The sequence below is a fragment of the Eschrichtius robustus genome, chromosome 3, assembly GCF_028021215.1.
Source record: "Eschrichtius robustus isolate mEscRob2 chromosome 3, mEscRob2.pri, whole genome shotgun sequence".
In the NCBI taxonomy this organism is placed as follows: domain Eukaryota; kingdom Metazoa; phylum Chordata; class Mammalia; order Artiodactyla; family Eschrichtiidae; genus Eschrichtius; species Eschrichtius robustus.
The window spans coordinates 6,430,382-6,454,734 of NC_090826.1; the positions used below are offsets into that span (position 1 = coordinate 6,430,382).

General features: G+C 52.7%; 1 protein-coding gene across 1 annotated transcript; it reads left to right on the forward strand.

The window, feature by feature from the left end:
- The first annotated feature begins 2,631 nt into the window (after window positions 1–2,631).
- SLC45A1 (solute carrier family 45 member 1) lies at window positions 2,632–23,748 on the forward strand. The gene is made up of 9 exons (XM_068537715.1): window positions 2,632–2,736; window positions 7,408–7,828; window positions 8,416–8,508; window positions 9,005–9,229; window positions 15,140–15,867; window positions 18,244–18,397; window positions 19,759–19,935; window positions 21,398–21,603; window positions 23,479–23,748. Exons 2-9 carry the CDS (start codon window positions 7,432–7,434, stop codon window positions 23,746–23,748), a joined length of 2,250 nt encoding a protein of 749 aa, XP_068393816.1. The 5' UTR covers window positions 2,632–2,736; window positions 7,408–7,431.
- Window positions 23,749–24,353: the final 605 nt, after the last annotated feature.

Sequence of the window (24,353 nt, forward strand, 5' to 3'; positions counted from 1 at the left end):
CCACCGATAAGACGGGGAATCTTGTCCACAGAGAGGGAGAAACACCAAGGTCCAGTCTGACCTTGGAGGGTTAAGAAAGGAAGCTTCTGACCTTGTAAGGTTAAAAGAGGTTAAAGGAATTTTTTAAGTCCTTTCTTTCTCAACAACACCTAGATTTCAAGCCTTTTCTCGGGCTGCAGAATCCTATTTTGAATATCAGAAAGGAGGTATTAACTTTTGTTTTCTTAGCATCCCCAGCTGTGCCCTCCCTCCCCTCTCCTCCCCTCCTCCAAGCTGATAAACGCTAAACAAGCAGCTGACACAGCACCCCTCACACCCACTTCCTCCAGGTCCTTCAGCCTCCCTTGCGGTTGGGTGTGACTGTGTCACTGAGTCCCGGCCAATGGAATGAGTGGGATGTGGGCCTCTTGCTAGCCTGGCTCAGGCAGAGCCCAGATGGAAGGAGCCTGGGTCCCTGAATGACCGTTTGGAGGTCCCCTGTGCATCAGAAACACCCCCTTTGGACTTCACATGAGCCAAAAATAAGCGTCCATTGTGTTAAGCTCTTGGGATGTTGAGGTTTATAAGTTACAGCTGTGAGCTCTGAGCTAACAAAATAGCAGGTCATTGTGTGTAAAGGCAAAATAGAAAAACACATTGGTATTTTTTTCAAACTGTTACTCCTGTTTAGAGATATGATAAGATGGAAGCAGTTCTCTGATGGCTCATCCTTCTCCCCCTGACCAGTGACCGAGAAGGCTTCGTTCCTCCGTGCTACGTCTCTCCCTGTTGATGTCATTGGCCGCAGTTTGGCTTCCTGTGTGCACGTGATTCTCGAAAGACCGTCTCTGATCTTCAGACCCATCTCTAGGGGCCTCCGTGCCTCAAAGGTCCCTCGAACTCATTCTGTATCAAAGCCACCCTGTGACTCGCCCCAGCAGCCCGAATGCTCTCCTCTCCTTTGCCTGGGTGCTCAAGCTGGAAACTTCTCAACACCTTCCTCCCTCCTCCCCGTACCCCCCACCTTCAACCTGTCACCAAGCCCTGTTGGTTTTACCCGCAAATGCCTAGGCAATCCACCACCTCTGTCTCTCCACCATCGCTCACATCCTCTCCCTCCTGGGCAGTTCTCTAAGATCCTCCCTGGTGCGCCCACCTGGGCCCCCTGATCCCTTCCAATCCACTTTTCCACTCTGAGCTACATGATCTTTGCAAAATATGAATATGATTTATGTCACCCACTCCGCTGCACTGGACCCATCTAAGCTTCTTCTTATTCTTAGAAAATGACACAGTCCACGAGGCCCACAGCCTGAGCCCAAGCTGCCTCTCCAGCCCACCCCCACTCACCTCGGCATCCCAGCCCCACTGGCTCTGTGCTCACCCTGCCCCCTCCTGTCACAGGAGCTCTGCACATGCTGCCCCCTCTACTCAGCGTTAGCACACCTGTCCAGTGCCATTTCCTCAAGGACCCCCGGCCCTCCCATCAAAGTCACATCCCCTTATTATAAACTTTCCTAGAGCTACACGTCTTTCCCCAGTAGCACTTTGTGCTTTGTAATTTCACTACAGACTGTACTGTATAATTACTTGCTCCGTCATTGATTCAATCCAGCTCCTACCCCAGGGCCTTTGCACTTGCTCGTCCCTCTGCCTGGCATGACCTTCCCCCAGACATCAGCACAGCTAACGCCCTCACCTCGTCCAAGTCTTTCTTCAAATGTCACCTTCTGGGTGGGGACTCATCAACAACCCTATTTAAACTGCAGTGCCCCCCCCGAACCCCCAGCCCCACACTCCCTAAGCCCCTTCTCTGGGGATGACTGTCTTCTGACTTACCATTTATTTATGTTATTTGTCTTGTTCAGTGTGTCTCTCCCTCTCTACAATGTCATGCCACAGAGCCAGGAACTTTCGCCTGTTTGTTCACTGTTGTATCCCCAGTCCCTAGGGTAGAGCTGGGACAGAGTAGCACCTGATACATCGGTTAAGGGAATAAGTGAATGCAGTATAATATTTCTAGGCAGGGCCAACTTATTCTGTACAGTGGGCAGTGTCCAGAGCACACAATGCTTTTAGGGATCCTCAAATATGGGTTCATTTTTTTTTAAATCAGAAGGGGGGTGGAAAAGAACTCTTAGGCCAAGGGAAATGTTTTAATATACAGTATTAATATATTAATATATTCATCTTTAAACTAACACAGCTGTAAAATAAAATTATATATATAATAATATAAAATTATTATATATTATATATAATTATAATATATAATATACAATTATATTATATATATTTAATATATATAATTTATATATATATATATATATATATATATATATATTTTTTTTTTTTTTTTTTTTTTTTTATGGAGAAAGGGGCCCACCAAGGCCAGAACGCCTCAGCCCGCGGAAGTCTTAGCGGGCCTGTTTCTGGAGCTTTCCTTGCAGACTCTGCCGGCCTTTAAACTTCGGGAGGAGGAGCGGCTGGCGAGGGGTGGGGGCCCTGCGCGGAGTCCAGCGCCTCCGCGGCGGACTGCAGGGCGGTGCCGCTTTAAGGATGCTCTGCGGGTACCGGCCGTAGGCGGCGAGGATGAAGCCTGGCGAGGATGCAGCCTGTGACGTCACGGCCCCGCCCCGCGGGGTGATGCTGCAGGAGCAGCGGCGGGCCGGGGGCGGCCGGGCCGGGACCCGAGCTGCGAACGGGGCAGGCAGGACCCCGGCCTCGGAAAGGGATGTCTCCTGGCTGGACCCACAGGTACCTCCATTTCCTCCTGTGCCCTCCGCACGGCTTCCCGGCTCTGTGCTGGCAGCGTCGCGGCTTAGGCCCCAGGGTAATCAGAGTGCCAGGATTGGGACTGGAGGTTGGCACCGAGACCTTTGTTCCTCTTGCATGTCTAATTAATTGAACTGTCAGTGGAGCCCACGTCTCGCCCCCTGAGTGCAGAACTCTCCCGCCCTGAGAAGGGTAGCAGTTGGGTGACAGATTTATTTCACATTTGCAAGGAAAGAGATCAAACACTGGAATTTGCCCCAGGCTTAAGCTCTGCTTATTGGTGCCGGGAGGCCTGTTCCCAGGTCACCTGGGCAGGTGTCATCAGCTTCCGGTTCACCTCCCCGCCAGAGGCTTAACGAATGCTCTGGATGGCTGGGGCCCTGGTATAATCTCTCTCAGCATCCCAGGATTAAGTTTATGAGGAGCACCAAGGACTTCTGCTTTCTTGTCAAGGGTAACATGCTGAGGCTGAAACGGGAGGGTTATAGCAGTTCCGTTCATTCTGTCCTCGACACGTTGTTTGTGGGGTTATCATAATGTTTTTGTTTTTCAGCTTTTATAGGGAAGTAGAACCAGGTGCTGATGAAAGTTCAATGTGTGCCTCACCAGGGGTTTGGGGATCAGTTGGCTGTCAGGTAGGGGCCAGATTGCCACAGATCAAAAGTGAGAAGTGGGTGACATACAATTGAGCAACTAGCTGATTAAATACATCCCCTGAAGTCCACAGAGCCCTTTACTGGTCTGGGAAGATTTCCTTAAAGTATTAACTTTGAGAATTGGTAGAAGGAAGAGCAGGGAAGGGCTGTGGCCCCATGTCACCCCACAGTTGGAAGCCTGGTTTCACGTAGAGAAATGAGGAAATGATTTGAGGTCAGAGTGGGGTGATTTTAAGCATTCGAATTACATGGACATTGTTTATTTTTATTAATCAATTGCTGCTTAGTCATCCCATAACACAATTTGAGGGATTCATTCCTTGAAACATCCTCTGTATTCTAGAAGCCCAGTGAACCCAGCATATAACCTGTGGGGTCCAGGAATATGTGCACATTTTTGGGGGGCTGAGTAAATGGTAATACAGTGTGATCGAGATGGTCTGATGAATATTTGTATTAGTGTATTAAAATTCTATTGTACTAGTTTACATTTTACTTTCTTTTTTTATAACATTCAAAAGTGAATTTTAAATAGTCCTTAGAATAAACTTTCGTGGACAGCTTTTAATATATGTATTTTTAAATAAAAGTGGTAATCCTGATCCCCCAAACTTGAAGGGGAAGCCTTAGTGAAGACTCTGTTCAAGCCCAGGTTTAATTCGGTTTAGATGTGTGTCGGTGGGGGGTGTAGGATGGGGGCGGTGAGGGTCTCACTTTTGCTCGGACAGGCTGCAGGCTGTGCTTTAAAGCTGGAGGTGGTGGGCAGGTGATGGTGAAGTTGTCACATCACAGGTAGAGACATGGACTATTTACATAGTCCATTTTAAGTGGGTCAAAAACCCTCCCTTTTCAAAAATATACTTCTGCCTGATGCTGTGTAAGGCTAAAATTCTTCCAAATGGGGCCCGTGGTTCTTCATTCTAAAATGAAAGGGAAGGTTTCTAACGCGTGTTCACATAGGTTCACTTTATGGGGGTAAAATGCCAATAGGAAAGAGAGGCGTCGTGTGCCTGAAGGGGCAGGTAGAGAGGCACAGAGGGAGTTAGCCACAGAGGCAGGTACGGGGCTGTGACCAGACAGGTGAAGTCAGGTTAAGCTCTCTGACACACCTGGGCTAAGGTCTTCCTTCTGACTTCTAAGGAGACAGTCTTATTATGCGGTGTTCCAGCGGGTCCTCTATTTCTATGATCTTAATGAATGAAGCTCCAGGGACAGCTAACAACCACCTGGGTTTTTGAAGGCAAGACCAGCCCATTTTTCTCGAGCATTTACTATGTACAAGGGCCTGAGTGAGACCTGTGAGAACATAAACAAGATGCTTAGCTTAACTTTTTTTTTTAATTTTTTAAAATCTTGACTTAATCTTCATAAGTGGATTATGTTTTTAATGAAGTATTACTTGTCTGCATAGTTCTTAGGTACCTCTGCTCTTGTTGTAGAGGAGAGCATGGGATTTTTTTAAGGTCATAAGATAAACCTTTTCTAGAAGCGAGAGCAGATTGATTCGCTGGTTTTGTCATTCCCTGTCATCTTGGTGTGAAATCTACCTCTTACCAAGTCTTCCTGGTCAACTAATCCCTTCTTGATGGGTTCATCTCTCATCACCACATCGCCACTGTGCCCAGCTGGTGCACGGAGCTCCTTTGCATGGGTGGGTCCCACTGCTTAGCATGTCTTTCCTCCACTGTTGCACCTAACTTGAGGGCAAGAACTATGTCCTTCTTTTATCTCTATAAATTCAGTGTCTTGGTATTCAGTACTCAGCCAAATGGGAGGATGGGTGGGTAGGGGGGCAAGTGGAAGGATGGATGGATGGATGGATGGATGGATGGATGGATGGATGGATGGATATTTGAAAGAGTGGATGGATAGACGGGTAGGTTGGGTAGATTAGAGGATGGGTGGTGGATATGTATATGGATGGGTGGGTGGGTGGGAAGATGGGTAGATGGATGGATGGATGGATGGGTGGGTGGGTGGATGGGTGGGTGGATGGATGGGTGGGTGGGTGGATGGATGGATGGATGGATGGATGATGGATGGATGGATGGATGGATTGGTGGATATTAGAAAGAGCGGATGGGTAGACGGGTAGGTTGGGTAGATTAGATGATGGGTGGTGGATATGTATATGGATGGGTGGGTGGGTGGGAAGATGGGTAGATGGATGGATGGATGGATGGATGGATGGATGGGTGGATGGGTGGATGGATGGATGGGTGGATGGATGGATGGATGGATGGGTGGATGGATGGATGGATGGGTGGATGGATGGATGGATGGATGATGGATGGGTGGATGAATGGATGGATTGGTGGATGGATAGTTTGTTGTGTTAACATGATGTTCTGAATCCTGCTGGGACGTCTCTAGAATAAATCATTTCTACCACTGGTGTCTTCTGAAGAGAAGGAAGACAATCCCCGAGTGGGTGGGGTAGTGGGGGAGTTTGGGATGCACATCTGGAGTGATAAGGAATTTCAGAGTGATTCATAAAGAAGTTATCGACTTGCACGAGTGTGATGGAGGGTGTACAGTAAGTTAAAGTCAGAAATAAGGGCCTCATTTCTAAAGCTTAAAAACTGATTTTGAAAGAAAGCCTCTACTCTTTATCTTGGTAAATAACAAGTGTTCTTGTAAGGAAACCTATCAATGTTGGGAATGTCATCTCAGGTTTAGGGCCTACTTCCCAGGAAGGACTCCAAAGGAAACTTAGGCGATTGCTTTTTTGTGATACAGATGGGGTGAGCTGTGTCAGAGAGGTCAAACCCATTGCAGAACTTCCCCTCTCATGTTTTTATCTGTCTCTTTCCCTCTGATCTTAGTAGCTTTCCTCTCCCTGTGCTTAGTAAAATTGACATTGGCTAAAATGCACAGGTCAACATGCTAGAATCTATTCCTTTAATGTTTACAATCTAGATTAATTTCTAAGCAGTGAAAACAGTTGGATGCCCAAGGGCAGGTCTCCGAGTAGCACACATTGTAAACCCCAGGGAGGTGGGGGACGGAGTGGGCGGGAGTGTCTGTGAATTAGCCTACACGCCTGCTAATTCCCTACCCAGGACGAGGGCATAGCGAAAGTTCCTCAAAAAAATAATTTGAGGATGGAGGAAAATCTATTTCTCATCCTCCCGGATTCTTTCTGTCCCTCACTTTTTCTTTCTTTTTTTTTTTTTTTTTTTTTTGGTAAACTGTATCCCCTATTCAGCGTGTTGCCTATAACAAGCAGGATTCAGGGAGTCGGTTTATTTCTTTAAAGAGAGCATTTCAAACACTATGAAAGTCTCAGTTCTCCTGACTCGACTGAAAATTCATTTGTCCAGCTGATGTCAAAGGAAAAGGCTTGAGTTAGACTCATTCAGCTGCTTTTAGGCTTGGCTCCTCCAGCTTAGGGTGGAGAGTAAACCCAGGTATTAGGGAGGGTGTGACTCCCCATCCCGAGAAGGAAGGGCTGTCCCCTCACCACCTGCAAGCGCTCAGGGTGCCCGTGAGTCCTGTCTCCCCCCAGGGTGCCTGGTCTTCCCCCTCTGCTCGCCTGGGGCCTGCAGGGAAGGGCGAAATTAGCCCTGGAAATGGGCCGCAGGTCCTAAAATAGCTCGGCCTCCTTTGCGGCCTGAGGGCAGCCATGGGGCGCTTGGTGGCTCCCGCTCCTCGGGGTTGTTTGCTGGACCCTCCCGGCGGAGCCTGCTTGGGGAACCGTCCCCTTGAGTTTCAGCGCAGGGACCTGAAGGACTTGATCCTCTCTCTGGCTCTGGTCTCCTCGGGCAGGTGGGCTGCCCCGATGCGGAAGTGAGGCCCAGGAACACCGTGCATACAGCAGGCGCCACTCCGGGGGCTCGGCGTCGGCTCTAAGGGTGCCCCGAGTGAGCTCACCTTTCCCACGTGGGCGGGTGAGCGGTGCCGCGGGGGATGGAGGGGCAGAGCCACCGGGACAAGTGAGCTCGCGGGTTGGAGGCCCCGCGGGTGACGGCTGCCCCCGAACGCGCTTTGCCCACAGGACCACCCACCGGCGCCCCCTGTGATGATCCCCCCGGTGAGCAGCGCCCCTCCGGGAGAGGCCCTCTTCCCCTCCTTGACCCCTCAGGACTTCTGGAGGCCCCCGGTCGCCGGCTACTCGGGGTCCATGACCCGGCACATCAGCCACCGGGCCAACAACTTCAAACGACACCCCAAGAGGAGGAAGTGCATCCGGCCGTCGCCGCCCCCGCCCCCCAACACCCCGTGTCCAATCGAGCTGGTGGACTTCGGGGACCTGCACCCCCAGAGGTCCTTCCGGGAGCTGCTCTTCAACGGCTGCGTCCTCTTCGGCGTCGAGTTCAGCTATGCCATGGAGACGGCATACGTGACCCCGGTGCTCCTGCAGATGGGCCTTCCCGACCAGCTCTACAGCCTCGTGTGGTTCGTCAGCCCCATCCTCGGTGAGCCGTCGCTCGGCCCGCTGGTGATGGCCTCCGAAAGCTTCCCAGAAGCTTCCAGAAACCTCAGCGGAGGCAGCTTGAGGGTCCCCAGGGGACAAGGGAGGGGCCAGAGTAAGTCCCCCAGTGGTGTGGGGCTGTAGCAGAACACAGGTATGGCCGGTCAGACCCCGTATCTTAAGTGACTTTCTCTAAACCAGATTAAGGACCAGGCTTCAGCGGACCCCAAGGATTCCACCATCCCGTGCCAGGCTGTGTCATCAGAGGAGCCAAGCAATACAGCTGGGGGTGGCTTGGGTCTGGGAGGTCCTGGCCTTTCTTGGATTCCCAAGAAGGTCATGGCCCCTTCGGGCCTTGTAGGGGCCTAAGTAGAAAATTTAAGGAGAAGCTGGGTGATTCCAAGAGTCTGTTTATCTTTTGTTTTCTAGCTCAGGTTTCTGTTGCTGACCCTGAGTTTCATCGTCTTATTCTTTTGACGCCCTGGGGACGTTTGGGTGCAGGTGTTTCAGGAATCTGATGAAGCTGCTTCAGAGTTGGTCCCCAGGCACCACGGGGACCCCAGCAGTGACCACTGACCTGCTCTGTTTCAGGATTCCTACTGCAGCCACTGTTGGGTGCTTGGAGTGACCGATGTACCTCAAGGTTTGGAAGGAGACGCCCTTTCATTCTTGTCCTGGCTATAGGTCTGTTGTTTTGGAATTGAAATAAAATGGAAAAAAGAAAAAAGGCCCCAACTGCTTCCTCTTAGGAAAATCTAAAAGAGTGTTGACCAAAACAGTTATCCAGATCGTGTCGCTGGTGTGGTGGCGGGGAGCACCCTGTAATCCAGTCTGGGTTAACTGGAAAATATCTCATTTTGATCACTTTTTAAAAATGAGTTAATAAGGGAGTTCCTTGGTGGCCTAGTGGTTAGGATTCCGGGCTTTCACTGCCATGGGCCTGGCTCAATCCCTGGTTGGGGAGCTGAGATCCCGCAAGCTGCATAGCACGGCCAAAAAAAAAAAAGTTAATAAAGTCTGTATCATTCCTGCTATGCTTGATGAAATAAAAACCCTGATCCAAGTGCTTAAGGTTTGATTAAAAAGGAGTCCTTGGGCCCCTAAAGATGCCAGCCGGAAGTGGTGGCCGCCAGGGCCGGCAGGGCTGCGCTTCCCCGGTGACTTTGTTCTCCATCCCCAGGCGCGTTGCTGGGCCTCTCACTCTTGCTCAACGGCAGGGACATTGGGACGGCGCTGGCTGACACGGCCCACGACCACAAGTGGGGTATCCTGCTCACCGTGTGCGGCGTGGCGCTGATGGACTTCAGCGCGGACTCGGCCGATAGCCCCAGCCACGCGTACATGATGGACGTGTGCGGCCCCGCCGATCAGGACCGGGGCCTGACCATCCACGCCCTCCTGGCAGGTAAGGCTCTGTGCAACGGGGACAAAATTCAAAGACGTGGGCGAGCACGGAAGTGCTTGAGAGTGCGTGTCTCAAACGACGTATATCAACAGTACACATATTATATACTATAATATCTATATTTTAATCTATATTTCTTTTTTTATCGAAGTATAGTTGATTTACAATGCGGTGTTAGTTTCAGGTGTACAGCAAAGTGGTTCAGTTATATATATATTCTCTTTCAGATTCTTTACCCTTATAGGTTACTACAATATATTGAGTAGAGTTCCCTGTGCTATGCAGTAGGTCCTTGTTGTTTATCTATTTTATATATAGGAGTGTGTACATGTCAATCCCAAACTCCTAATTTAGCCCTGCTCCCTCCTTCCCCTTCAGTAGCCATAAGTTTGTTTTCTATGTCTGTGGGTCTACTTCTGTTTTGTAAATAAGTTCATTTGTATCATTTTTTTTTTTTAATATTCCACATATAAGCGATACCATATGATATTTGTCTTTGTCTGGCTTACTTCACTTTGTACGATCATCTCTAGGTCCATCCATGTTGCTGTAAATGGCATTATTTCATTCTTTTCTATGGAAGATATCGTTGATATATATGTGCGTATATAGCTCTGTGTGTGTGTATATAACCGTGTGTAAATAGTGTTATACATCGTTGATTCTCGTTATTCATTCAGGTAGTTGTGTCGTTCAAAGGCGTCACAAGCTCTGAATTAGCCAGCCTCGAATCGTGGCCCATGGAGACATACAGGGTTAGGTTCCTGCGAACCTCTGGCCACATCATTTTTGTCAACGGATCAATACATAACCTTGTTCCATGTGTTTCTGTTTAAAGACATCTTATTTAGTATATGCCACGGATTCATTAACATTGAACTCACGGCCAGCAGCACTATGACTCGTGTCCGAACGAAGCTCGCCTAACTCACATATTTTCCCCATAAGACACATGGCGGGCTCCGGGCACTTGGGAACCCTAGACAGCAGTAGCGCTACACTTGCGGGCTGTCAAGTAAACAGCGTGTCACCCAAAAAAAAGCACAGAAGTGCAAATATGTAGCACCCACATAGACTATGAAAAGGATGGTTGTTGACAGTGTGAGAGTTGAAGCAAGAAGGCAGAACATCACTGTGGAAAGTCTTAGCCGGGACCGTGTGTGTCGGGCGACTCTTTCACTGCTCTGGGAGTTCCCTGGTGGTCCAATGGTTAGGACTTGGCGCTTTCACTGCTGTGGCACGGGTTCAATCCCTGGTCGGGGAACTAAGATCCCACAAGCCGGGCAAAAAAAAATTTTTTTCACTGCTCTGCACGTATCCGAGAGTGATTGCGCGTTACATATGTATTTATTGGGGTTACAAATCAATTTTACTGAGTAGGTAAATTTGAAATATGGAATCCGTGAATAATGACAATTGACTGTGTGCACACACACACACACACACACACACACACACACACACACCCCTGTGCTGTGCTTGATGCCAGACATGAGAAACATTCCCACGGAAGTCAGGAAGGAGGCAGGAATGACCACCAAGGGGAGGGGTGCTGGGGGAGGGCTTGACTGCGAGTGTGGGATTAGCAGATGCAAACTATTATATATAACATGGATAAATGACAAGGCCCTACTGTACAGCACAGGGAACTATATCCTATATCCTGTGATAAACCATGATGGAAAAGAAGATGAAAAAGAATATATGCATAACTGAATCACCTTGCTGTATAGCAGAAATTAACACAACACTGTAAATCAACTATACTTCAATAACATTGAAAGAAAAAAGAAAAAAAATAAAGAGTCTGTGCTTGGACTTCCCTGGTGGCACAGTGGTTAAGAACCCACCTGCCAATGCAGGGGACACGGGTTCGAGCCCTGGTCCAGGAAGCTCCCACGTGCCGCGGAGCAACTAAGCCCGCGAGCCACAACTACTGAGCCCACATGCCACAACTACCGAAGCCCATGTGCCTAGAGCCCGTGCACCGCAATGAAGAGTAGCGCCCGCCCACCGCAACTAGTGAAAGCCCGCGCACAGCAACGAAGACCCAAGGCAGCCAAAAATATAAATAAGTAAATAAATAAATACATAAAATTTAAAAGAATAAAACAAACAAAACCTTCAAAGGAATCAACTGCAAAACAGTAAGAGAATTCAGTATGATGTTTGCTTACCAAAGTATCATATAAAAATCAATACCTCTAGCGTTTGTATATAAAACAATTATCTTGTTCCAAAATAAAATGGAAGTAAACAATCCCATTTAAAATAGCAATGGAAAGGATTTCTAAAAATCCAGGGAAAGAGATCATATGTGTAGGACCTGTATGAAGAGGCCGGGGTGGCCCAGGAGCTGAAATCTGGAATCGGTTTTGTGCTTTTCCTCCTGTTCATGGTGGGACTTTAGGCAACTGCTTGGCCTCTCCAAGCCTCAGTCGCTTCTTCTAGAAAACGTCGTTGTTCATCTCTCTTTACAGTCCCGTATGCACGTGGGTCCAGGGAGCTTCTGCGTGGGTCCAGGCAGGCAGGAGTTTGGAGGGTCGGAACAAGGAATTAGTTTTTTATCTTATATAGAGAGTCCCCAACTTATGATGGTTTGACTTACGATTTTTTTGCCTTGACAAAAGATATGCACATTCAGTAGAGACTGTACTTTGAATCTGAAGTTTGCCCTTTCCTGGGCTAGCGATATGCAGTCCGATCCTCTCTTGTGATGGCTGGGCGGCGGCTCCCGTCCACCCCCGTGACCTCGAGGGTCAACAACCCTACACTGACCACCGTGCCGTTTTTCACTTTCAGGATAGTCATCAGTCAGTTACATGAGACAGTCAACACTTTATTATAAAATAGGCTTTGTGTTAGATGCTTTGGCCCAGCTGTAGGTTAATGGAAGTGATCTGAGCACGTGTAAGGTAGGCGGGGCTAAGCGATGATGTTCGGTAGGTTAGGTGTATTCAGTGCATTTTCTTTTTTTCCCCCTTTTTAAAAAATAGACGTATAGCTGATTTACAATGTTGCGTTAGTTTCTGGTGTAGAGCAAAGTGAATCAGTTATACATATATTTATATATACATATATTCTTTTTCAAATTTTTTTCCCTTATAGATTTTTACAAGATACTGGGTATAGTTCCCTGTGCTATACAGTAGGTCCTTGTTGGTTATCTATTTTATATATAAGAATGTGTATTAAATGCATTTTCATCTTATGATATTTTCAACTTACAATGGGTTTATCAGGATGTAATTCTGTAGTAAGTACATGAAGATCTGTACTCTTCTGCATTGGTTTTTTTTTTTCCTCTTTTAAAATTGTGTTAAAATACACATAACGTAAAATTTACCATCTTAGCCATTTTTAAGTGTACAGTTCTGTGATACTTTCACACTGTTGTGTAGCCATCACCGCCATCCATCCCCATAATGCTTTTCATCTTGTAAAACTGAAGCTCTATAACCATTAGATAATAACCCCCCAATCTCCCCTCCCCCAGCCCCTGGCAACCACCATTCTACTTTCTGTCTCTACAAATTTGACTGCTCTAAGGAACCGATGTGAGCGGAATCAAACAGTATTTGTCTTTGTGGCAGGCTTATTTCACTGAGCATAATGTCCTCAAGGTTCATCCATGTTGTAGCGTATGTTAGAATTCCTTACTCTTTTAAGACTGAATAATATTTCATTGCATTTATACACCACACTGTGCTTATCCATTCATCCTTCGATGGACACTTGGGTTGCTTCCACGTCTTAGCTATTGTGAATAATGCTGCTGTGAACATGGGTGTACAAACATCTCTTCAAGACCCTGCTTTCAGTTCTTTTGGGGCCTCTACCCAGAAGTGGAATTGCTGGGTCAGACGATAATGCTATTTTTAGTTTTTTGGGGAGCCTCCTTATTGTTTTCCACAGCAGCTGCACTGTTGTACATCCCCACCAACACTGCACAAGGGTTCCAATTTCTCCACTTCCTCGTCAACTTACTGTTTTCTGGGTTTTTAAAGATTGTTCGATAGTAGCCATCCTAATGGATGTGAGGTTGTATCTCACTGCGGCTCTGATTTGCACTTCCCTAATGATTGGTGATGTTGAGCATTTTTCCATGTGCTTGTTGCCATGCGTCTATCGTTGGAGAAATGTTTACTCAAGTCCTTTGCCCATTGTTTGAATCAGGTTGTTTGTTTCTCTGTTGTTGAGTATAGTTCCTCAACTGTGCAAACGTATCGCTTCGATCATTTAAAAAAAAAAAATAGTTCATAGAGTTCTCGCAAATCTGACCTTGATTAAGTGTCACCGAACTGCAACTCTGTCTTCAGAAGGAGTGGGGGAAGCTAATTAGGACCATGAATGTGGAAAGTTAAGAATAATAAAGCCGGGGAGGGGGGGCTGGACATGAGATTAAGAGGCCCGTAAGAAGAGTCTGGAACAAATGAAGTTCTACAGAAAGCCATTAAATAACTAGATTCAGGGTCATGTCCCACCATAGGGACATGTGAAAGGTTGGGCTGAACGTGTCTGAGTCCAGGCCTTTCCACAGGCGATTCTGTTGAAGAGGCCAACTCCTGACATGGCTGGGTCTCCCCAAGTGGAGGGGAGGGAGGGCCCATGCTGGTCGGATGCAGATTCCCCTGCATCGCCAAGAGTAAACCAAGAGTTTTATCATCCCAACCAGTAGCCTGGTCAGAATATAGCTGGACTCAAAATCGAAAAGCACCTAAGATGCGTGATGGGGCTGAGAAGGGGCTGGGCGGGCGGAGCCCTGGCGGCCTGGCCTTGCTCTTGCCATTGGAAGCCCAGCGCTGGGCAGGAGGAGACGGCAATTTCTGGAGGTGAGAACGTCTTTTGCCACTGGCCGGGCGCCATGTGGCATCAGCTACATTTTCATGTTGCGCTGTGTGAACCATTGGCTGTTTGCTGGGTCCCTGAGGCCGTGGAATCAGTGAGCGGGATCAGAGGAAAGGACCAGATTCTTGCAGCCCTCCTGTTCCCTGATGGCTCCAGGGCCCGGAGAGCTGCCACCAGGGGTGACCCATTAGGGGTGACTTTCTTTCTTTCTTTCTTTCTTTTTTTTTTAAAATAAATTTATTTATTTTATTTTATTTTGGGTCGCGTTGGGTCTTCGTTGCTGCACGCGGGCTTTTCTCTAGTTGCGGCGAGCGGGGGCTACTCTTCGTTGTGGTGCTCAGGCTTCTCATGGCGGCAGCTTCTCTTGTTGCAGAGCACAGGCTCTGGGCGTGCAGACTTCAGTAGTTGTGGCACATGGGCTCAGTAGTTGTGGCTGGCAGGCTGTAGAGCGCAGGCTCAGTAGTTGTGGCACACGGGCTCAGTAGTTGTGACGCACGGGCTTAGTTGCTCTGCGGCATGTGGGATCTTCCCAGACCAGGGCTCGAACCCGTGTCCCCTGCATTGGCAGGCGGATTCTTAACCACTGCGCCACCAGGGAAGCCCAGGGGTGACTTCTTCCTTAATGGTGGTCAGGCCCAAGGACGATGTCGCCAGGTGAGCAAGACAGGGGTGGCCACACAAATTCCCGCGTGGTCTGTGTGCTGGGGACCAGGTCTCCCGTGTTTACACAGCACTGAAGCTGGGGGAGGGGCGGGACTCCAAGGGGACAGGTGACCCAGCGTCGACACTCACTTTCGGTCTTCCTAAGACGCTGTGTGCAGAGGGGACCAGAGTGTGGGCAGGTGGTCATCATGCCCTGGCAGACGGCCCTCAAGGGCAGGGGACCGGGTCCCCCAGGGTCCCCCTGGAAATCCCATTCTCTTCTCCTTTTCTTTGGGGTGTAGGTGGGACAGATAATACGTCTGGGTCCTTGGGGTGGATTTTACAAGTTAAGTAAGGAAGCGAACACCTTCCCCGGGGGCTTTCTTCCACCCCCCCACCCCGCCCCGCTTCTCTCCCCAGGTCTCGGAGGAGGGTTCGGATATGTGGTCGGGGGGATCCACTGGGATGAAACCGGCTTCGGGAGAGCCCTGGGCGGGCAGCTGCGGGTCATCTACGTCTTCACGGCCGTCATCCTGAGCACCACCACCGTCCTGACCCTGGTCAGCATCCCCGAGAGGCCCCTGCGGCCCCCGGGCGAGAAGAGGCCGGCCATGAAGAGCCCCAGCCTCCCGCTGCCTCCCTCCCCTCCTGTCCTGGGTGAGGAGGGCGCCCCCTGCCCGCCGGCCGCCGGCCTCCACGCCAGCCTCTCCAGCCCCATCTCCCCGCTGAGCCCCCTCACGCCCAAGTACGGCAGCTTCATCAGCAGGGACAGCTCGCTGACGGGCATCAGCGAGTTCGCCTCGTCCTTCGCCGCGTCCAGCATAGACGGCGTCCTCATCGACTGCTTCACGGGCGGCCACGACGGCCACCTGGCCATCCCCGGCAGCGCCCCAAGGCAGGCCGTCAGCGTCAGCTTCCCCCGGGCCCCCGATGGCTTCTGCCACCGGGACCGCGGCCTCGGGGACCGGAGGGACGTCGCCCTGGCCACCGGCCCCGACGGGAACGTGCTGAGGGTGGGCTCCTTGGACACCTCCAAGCCGCGGTCGGCTGGCATCCTAAAGAGACCCCAGACCCTGGCCATCCCGGACGCCGCCGGGGGAGGTGGCCCCGACAGCAGCAGGAGAAGGAACGTGACCTTCAGTCAACAGGTAAAAGCAAACGCCGGGGGGCCGGGGGAGGGGGGAGCCAGGGGTCCCAGGGCTCAGCCAGCCAGCGGTCCAGGGCTCAGCCAGCCAGCGGTCGGCACTGTGCGTGGTCCCCCCTCGTCAGATGATCTGGAAGGAGATTCCCGGCCCATGTGGGCCTATCAGTCAGAAAGGACTTGGGTCTAATAGATGGGCCTCAGGGACACCCCCATCCTCACATCCTCATCCTCTTCAGCCTGTCAGGGCCGGGATTCCGGGCCCGACGTGAGCCCACAGATGCATTCAGGGTCTCTGCCAGGGGTCGCACTTTAAGACACTGGCCACGGCAAAGGGGTGGCTCTTTTAAACACCCTTACGTTTGCCCAGGGGTAATCCGGTGAGTTTGTTGCAGCGTCACGTGTATCGCGGTCATTCCTGGTCTTTTCCCCGCCGCGTCCGGCCCACGTTGGCTGTGTGCACGCAGTGCCAACTGAGCTAAGTCCTCCTGAAGGACAGAAACAAAACATAAACCCTGGCGGCTGTTTCTGGGGCCTCCTTCCCTCCCCAGGTGGGCAACCTTAACCAACCAGCCCAGAGGCCGTCAATACTCTGGATCCCAAAGGGCGCAGGCGTGTTCTGGGAAGGAGAGAACCTTCCGGAAGGCTGTCTGTGATGTATGTGCCTTGGCTGGAAGGCCACAGACTGACATGTGGGATTTTAGCTGCTTTCAGGGTCCGCGATCTTGGAAGAGGCTACTTTATATTAAAGAGAGTTATTCTCTCGTTTAAAGTAGACGCGAGGGCCTCCCTGCCCTCAGGGGCACCCAGGGGGTGGCGTTTCCTGAGCAGAAAGCCTATGACCCTTGTTCAACCCGCACAGGCCCCCAGGGGGGCAGTTCTGAAGGCGGGTGACCTGGACATGCCCCTTGGACACGGCTGCCACGTGGCCGTGTCTCCCGTGAAGCAGGCCCCGCTCTGCCGGCCCGACCCTCCGTCAGACATCCCCACCCACGCTCCCGTGCCTGGGAAGACCCCCTGATTTCGTGGGAGGCTGACATTGGGAGATGGCCGCGCATGTTCGCTTCGTTGTTAAATTCTGAAGCTTAACCGCGCCTCCTTTGTGCTACCGCGAGCCGGTCTTAGGGCCACTTCTATCGTGTCTTAAACCCAATGTCATCCCATCTCGAGGAAGCGCTCTGCACAGGTGGGTGCCAGCCCTGCAGGGAAGAATCCAGGTCCCCGTGGGCGGCATCCACAAGCTCAGATCTGGAAAGCGTTTGAAGAACTGAAAATCACCGGAAGAAATCCCATCATTGGCAAAGGAAAGCCACTTCTCGGATTGCTCGAGTCAAGGGCGTGTCGTCCTCCCTCCTGATGACAGCAGAGCAGGTCATCAAGCCTTTTCTCAGCACTGGGTCATCCTGTCCTGTCTCCCAATATTCCACCTGGCTTCTAGATACAGTCCTTAAATTCTGGTTGAAAAATCTCTTTTCAATCCTTTTAAAACTTTCCATTCTCCAATCAGTTTTGGAGGAAAGTAAAGTTCATGAGCTAAATATGAACACGTCTGGGCTCAGTGGGGACATAGGTGTCAGTCAAAGTCTTCCTCCGGCAGCTGTGGGTGACAAGCTCTGTTGATGCAGCTGCCCTTGGAACCGGCATCGTGGGCAGTTCCCTTCCTTTTCATTCACCCACCCGGAACGTCCAGGTGCCGACCCAGCACGGGCTCCCCGCGTGGACCCAGAGTAAGGCATCTTCTCCTCTCTTGAGATGTCTAGCTCCCAAAGGCATCGGTTCTCCTGGCTGCTGTCTGCGCCCCCAGCCCAGGCGGGGCCACGGTGCGGCAAGGCCTTGTCATTCCGGGAGCAGGCAGCAAACTGAGCCAGTGAGCGTATCTGTCGATGGAGTTGCCCTGACAGATGCCGGTGACGTGGAGCTGCCTGCGTGCCCGGCTCCCCGCACGGGCTCTGTTGGCCGCTCTAACCCCTGTGTAGGAAGGAGTCCATCTGTCCAGATGCCCAGTCACCTTGGAATCAGTCTTTTACATCCTCTCTTATAGAAAAGATGAGACTTGGTAATGTCTGAATTTCAACTGACCCGTATTTCTTTTCTTTCAAACGTATTCCACAAGGTCTTAGCTTACTCTCTGTGGCCCAAAGGCAGGCACCGCGAAGGGAAATTCTATTCTCAGCTGCTCCCGTCTCTGAAGAGACGCCTTAAAGTCATTTCTCTCTTTCGGGTGGTGTTTGGTGCCCCGTTCTCACCACCCAGGAAGACAAACCCTCCCGGCCTCTGGGTTTGTGTTTCGGATTCACTTTCTCATCGAAGCAAAACACACGCTCCCGAGGGGTGCCTGGGGTTTGAAGCTCTGAGGAGGGACTTTTGGGGGCTTCCCTTGCAGGTGGCCAATATTTTACTGAATGGCGTGAAATACGAGAGCGAGCTGACGGGCCCCAGCGAGCCGTCGGGGCAGCCGCTGTCCATGAGGTACCTCTGCTTCACCATCTGCAACATGCCCAAGGCCCTGCGCCACCTCTGCGTCAACCACTTCCTGGGTGAGCTCGCGGCGAAGCCTCCCGCGTGTCCTGTGCCCCTCGGGTGGCCCCGCGTGAGGGGCGAGGCTCCGGATGCCCGGAGGCCTCTCCCCTCCACTCGGCCTCCCCAGGCGTCACCAGGGGCAGGACGAGGTGGGGACGGGCGCGGGGTTGGGAGGGGGGGCCGCGGGGAGGGCTTTTCTCCGGGAAGAGCCGGGTCTCCACGGAGCCCAGATCCTCAGGACCAAAAGCTCTTCGGGCAACTCACAATTAAGTGGGACATCACTCTCCCACTGGTGGGACTTGTGTCTTAAGCCAGTTTGGACCCCTCACGCTTAGAGCTGAGACGTAAACACACACAGACACACACGTCTGGTGCTGGTCTCACGTTCACAGGCTCGGCTTTCGAATGACTACCGAGAAGCCCCAACTTGCATTCCATTCCCTTCGGTGTCTCTTTGCTGTTGGGTTGTTGACCATCTGAGGATGATGAAGAATCTGAGATAATCTAGGCTCTCAAACATTGTGGGATGTAAATCAGAATGACCTTCTAGAAGGCAATTTGGCAACAGGCAAGAATCTTCAAAATGCCCATCACCTTTATCCCAGAGATCCTACCTATTTGGTGTTCTTTGCAAGGATGTAGTCAGAGGTTTTATCACGAATACACGTGCAAGGTATTTATCACAGCACGACTCATGTTAACCAAAGACTGGGATGGGGGAAAGGGTAAATGTCCAACAATGGGAAGATGGATCCACATTGTGAAACATTTTGCTGCCATTGCGATGGGGCTGTTTAAGAATATTTAATGGCATAGGGAGCATGCATGATTATTACTGGGGTTCAAGAGACCCCGTAAATACCACCTCCTTCCTCTATAAAAGAGGAAATGCACGTGGAAATCAGAGGAAGGAGCACTGTGGTTTTCTAGGTAACAGAGCAAATTAGATCTCTATCAGCACTTGCCCTTCCTAATGTCTTTCTCCCAGGTAAACGGGTGACCCCTGCCCCCGCACTGTGGCTGGAGCCCCACTGGCATTTTCTCGCCTCCCCTGCAGAGGAGGGGGAAACAGGGGGAGCTGAGGGTTAGCTTTCCTCCTGGCAATAACGTTCAGAGAAAGAACAGAATACAAAACCTTCACGCGACAGAGCCTATGTTACAAGAATATATGTTTTAAAAAGACGGGTGGGAAACCTACAAAATTTTAACAGCGGTAAAGTCATGTCTGCATGGTGAAGCTGTAGGTAATTCCTTCTTTAAGTTTTGAATCGACAAAACTCACGGGCTCCTTCGGTCATCGGTCAAAACCACCTGCTGGCGGAGGAGGGGCCACGGGCCAGCGCCTGCCCAGCGGTCACCAGCCCTTCTCCCCTCCCAGGGTGGCTCTCCTTCGAGGGGATGCTGCTCTTCTACACGGACTTCATGGGCGAGGTGGTATTTCAGGGGGACCCCAAGGCCCCGCACACGTCGGAAGCGTATCAGAGGTACAACAGCGGGGTCACCGTGGGCTGCTGGGGGATGTGCATCTACGCCTTCAGCGCTGCCTTCTACTCAGGTACCGGCGGGCTGGGCTCAGCGGGGCGGGGCCTCCGTGGGAGTGATAGCGGCCCTCGGCAGGGTGGCTGGTACCCGTTCAGTGAAGGAAGGTTGTACCTTTACAGCTGCAGACACAGCATCCCAATTTGGGGGGAGACAGCGCTGTTCTTTTCTCCGTTGTTCAGCGACCCGTCGTCAGGGGTCAGCTTGGGACGCCGCCGCCTGGTGCTGTGCAGCGGGGCAGGGCCGGGTGGGGACGGGCGTGTGTCTGGCCCTGAGTAAGCAGCTGGCCAGGGGGGGGTCAGGCCCGTAAGCGAGGGACACGTGGGGGCCCAGGGACAGACCACGAGGTCACCCCCGGGTGGGTGTGCCGTCCACCTGCCACCCCTACCCCATCCTTCCCGTGTCGATTCTCGTGGTGGCTGGTCCAGAGGGAGGGAGGGTGCAGGTGAGACCGGGGTGGGGGGGGGGCAGCTAGAACGAGGCTGTGGAACACGTGGGGTGGGTGCGGGGAGGCCGAGATGACCCTGAGGTTTGACTCTGGGTGCCCCACGGACCTAGGACGCTGTGCTGAGTGCCTGTGGGTGCTGGGGTGTCCCAGTGGTGGCCTAGCTGGCGGTGCACGGCCCCCAAACTTCATCTCAGGGGTCCGGCCTCTTGGCCTTTCCGGCCACAGGCTCCGGTGGGGCGACCCGGCGCTGCCCTCGAGGCGTGATGACCACGTGGGGCCGAGTTCCAGTAAAACTTCGCTGATGTTCACGGGGATTCGGATCTTGTATGATTTTCATGTGCCACAAAATATCTGTCTTCTTTGGACTTGTTTTAAACATTTAAAAATGTGAAAACCGTTCTTAGCTCCGGGTGGTACAAAAACAGGCTGCAGCCCAGACTCAAGCTGACGGCTGCAGACTGTGGACCCCGTTAGCGAGCTCCAGCCGCGCAGTCAGGACCGTGACTTTTGTAGGAGGTCGAGGGACCATATTAAGAAAGAATTTCTAGGCTCTCGCTGGCGGACCCCGGCGGGCCTGGGTGTTTGGTGGCACCAGGACGTGGGGAAGCGGCCCCGGGGTATTTGACTCCGGTAAGGGGCGTCATGCGGAGCCCGAGCTGCCAGGCCCCTCAGGGTCCTTAGACACTGGCCGGCCGGGGTGGGGCTCTCGGTGTCCTCGTGTTAGGAGAGCGACAGAAGCACTACGATTTGTGCAAGAACTCAGGGTCCAGCCGCAAACCCTAAACTCTGGAGCCTCTTTGATCTTGCCACCCAAAGACCCCTTCACCTGCTGCAGCACTTGGTGGCCTCCCCTGGGTGTGAAGGGGGCCACCCCAGGTCCTGCCGCCCATCTGGACAACCCCATCAGTGGTCCCTTGGCTCCCCGGGGCCCCCGCTCGGGTCTCCCGGTCAGGGGCGAGCCGCCTGCCGGCCTGGTGGGCAGCCTGGGGCCCCGGGCGGGGCGCTGCTCACCTTCCTCTCTGGGTCGCAGCTCTTCTGGAGAAGCTGGAGGAGCGCCTCAGTGTCCGCACGCTGTACTTCATCGCCTACCTGGCTTTCGGCCTGGGGACTGGGCTTGCCACCCTTTCCAGGAACCTCTACGTGGTTCTGTCCCTCTGCATCACCTACGGGATTTTGTTCTCCACGCTGTGCACCCTGCCCTACTCGTTGCTGTGCGATTACTACCAAAGCAAGCAGGTGAGTGCCGGCCTTCTTGCTTCAGGCCCCACGTCCAGGCGACTCTCCGCCTGAGCAGGGTCCCGGGACCCGCTGCACCGCTCGGGGGGCCCCGTTCAAACGGGAAGATTATCAGATGCATCGGCAGAGCATAAAGCCTGGCAGGAAGCTGCCCGCATAAGGAATTGGGCGGCTCTGGGAGAGGTGCAAGGAGAGGGCTCTGCGGGGCTTTGGGGTCAGCTGGGAGCATGTGGGCACCAAAAACTCAGCGGTCGAGGTCAGTAATACGTGAATGTGGTTTTTCTGAAAATGAGCATCAATGCCACAAAGCCACGCTGAGCGAGAGATCGGGGACTTAAAGACAGGATAAGGGACAGGGCTGAGCCGAGTCCTGGTGGCGTCTGAGGCTAAAGGAAAACTCAGGAAAACGGATCCCGTCTTTATGTCAAATTTTGGTATTTTGTTCAGGGTGGATTTTCCCTTAACGGCTTTATCGAGGCAGAAGTCACCACAATGCCGCGCAGTTCACTCATTTCCAGTGTACGATTCAGTGGCTTTTATTGTATTCACACCATCAGTTCTAGAACATTTTCGTCACCCCCAAAAGAAGCCCCCCTTCCCGTTGGCCATCACCCCTGCAGCCCTCCCCTCCCCTGGACGTTTCCCGTCAATGGGGTCACGTGATAGGTGGCCTTGTGTGTCTGGCTTCTCCCAGCCTCACGTTTTCGAGGCTTATCCACCCTGTGTATGAGTGGGTCCCTACCGCCTTCCTTCTTGTGGCCGAATAACGCTCCCATCGTAGATTTTTGGCAGTGACTTTGAGGCGTTACAATACGGCACTAAAAGACCACCTTGACAGCTGCCTTTCCCGCAGCCCCTTTAACTCCGGGCCCCCGGCGCCTCCCCCAGGCCTGGCCCCGGGGGCTGACTCTCCCCCTGGGCGGCGCTCAGGCTGTGCACGTGACCTGCGTGCACGTGACCTGCGCGCACGGTCCCCCTTGTCACTTCCCGGGAGCCCCCTTCACCGGGGTACGCGGACGTGCTGGTTCTCGGTGGAGGGCGGCCCTGCCCCGCGGGAGGGGACGCAGGGCCTTGGGCCACTCGACCAGGCTTGGGTCAGAGCCGGCTGGAAGGCCCTGAGCCGGCTCTGAGGCCCGTCAAGTCTTCTGGACACGCGGTCTCTGCTGGGCTGCGGGTCCAGGGCTCCCCTACGACCTCCCCACCGCGGTGGCCCCCACGGGCTGGGCGGGTGTCCCCAGGACTCACGTGACACCAATTCACGGATCACCTCGCCGGTGCTGTGGGAACACAGCCCCGGTTCGGGGGGGGGGGGGGGAGTTGTTCAGCAGCGTCCCAGAGGGGAGCACAGCTGCATGTGGGAGGGGGGCCAGGCCGTGCGGGACCCTGGGTGGCGCCATGGGGTGCAGGTGGCCTGTGCTGGGGGCAGAGTCACTCCCGCTGCCACCTGGCAGCTCTGCGCAGAGACCACGTGTCACCTCCGTCCCCCAGCGTGGTGCCGGGTAGGGGCGGAGGGAGCCTGACGTACAAGGTGGAGGCCACAGGCCAGAGGAGCAGCGCTGTAGACCCTGGCGGGATCTCTGAGCGCGACAGGCGTCGTAGCGACAAGGGTTCGGGGAGGGTGGAGCTGGAGCGGAGGAGGCCGGGGCCCTGCAGGCCCTGCATCTCCTTTAGGGGCGGGAGACCCGGAAGAGCCCGCGCCAGCCCCTGCTGGCCGTGGGTTCCTTTTCTTGTCGTCATCTCGGAACACAAATATCATCATAGTCTTGGCCGGGCTCCCTGTGCACGTGGGGCCTGGAGGACGTGAGCTGCTGGGCATGGGTGCCGGGTCCCAGGGCCGCAGGGGGCCTGGTCCGGCTGACGCACATCTCTGGTCAGTTTGCAGGGTCCAGCGCCGACGGCACCCGGCGGGGCATGGGCGTGGACATCTCGCTGCTGAGCTGCCAGTACTTCCTGGCCCAGATCCTGGTGTCCCTGGTGCTGGGGCCTCTGACCTCGGCTGTGGGCAGCGCCAACGGCGTGATGTACTTCTCCAGCCTGGTGTCCTTCCTGGGCTGCTTGTACTCCTCCCTGTTTGTCGTCTACGAAATCCCTCCCAGTGACGCTGCCACCGCCGAGGAGCACCGGCCCCTCCTGCTGAACGTCTGACGTCCAGAGCCGTGGCTTCGGCCTCGAGCCTGGGCCGGGGTCGGGAGCAGGCCGGCCGGCGGAAACCCACAGGGCCCTGGTGGGTGGAGGCGTGACAGGTTTCCTGATGGGATGTAAATATGTGATAAATCAATAAACGGCAGCAGCAAAGCCTACGGTTTCCAGTGTGGCTCCCCCGAGGGGTGAGAGGTCACCTGGGGATTGGGCCACTCGCCATGGGGACTTGGGGAGGGGGCTGTGAGTGTCATTTATGCATATATATATATATATATATATATATATATACATATATATATATATATATATATATATATATATATATATATATATATATATATATATATATATATATATATATATAAAACCAGCAGCAGCTTTGCACCCCGCCTCCCACCCCTACCCCCTGCCCCGAAGACACCTGGCAATGTCTGAAGATATTTTGGGTTGTCACAACTTTGCTGCTGCCTGGGAGGCTGTAAACACCCTACAGTGAGCAAGATGACCACACACAGCAAAGAATGATCCGGCCCCAAATGTCCACAGTGCTGGCGTGCAGAGAGCCTGTCTAACTGTACGTTGCTTCCCAGAATAGAGTCAGAGCAGAC

What these genes read in the sequence shown, in the direction of transcription:
- SLC45A1 (XM_068537715.1), top strand. Translation starts at nt 7,432, where the DNA reads ATGATCCCCCCGGTGAGCAGCGCCCCTCCGGGAGAGGCCCTCTTCCCC. An exon ending in ACGTGACCTTCAGTCAACAG is followed by an intron (nt 15,868 to 18,243) that starts GTAAAAGCAAAC and finishes CTTCCCTTGCAG; the next exon opens with GTGGCCAATATTTTACTGAA. An exon ending in CAGCGCTGCCTTCTACTCAG is followed by an intron (nt 19,936 to 21,397) that starts GTACCGGCGGGC and finishes TCTGGGTCGCAG; the next exon opens with CTCTTCTGGAGAAGCTGGAG.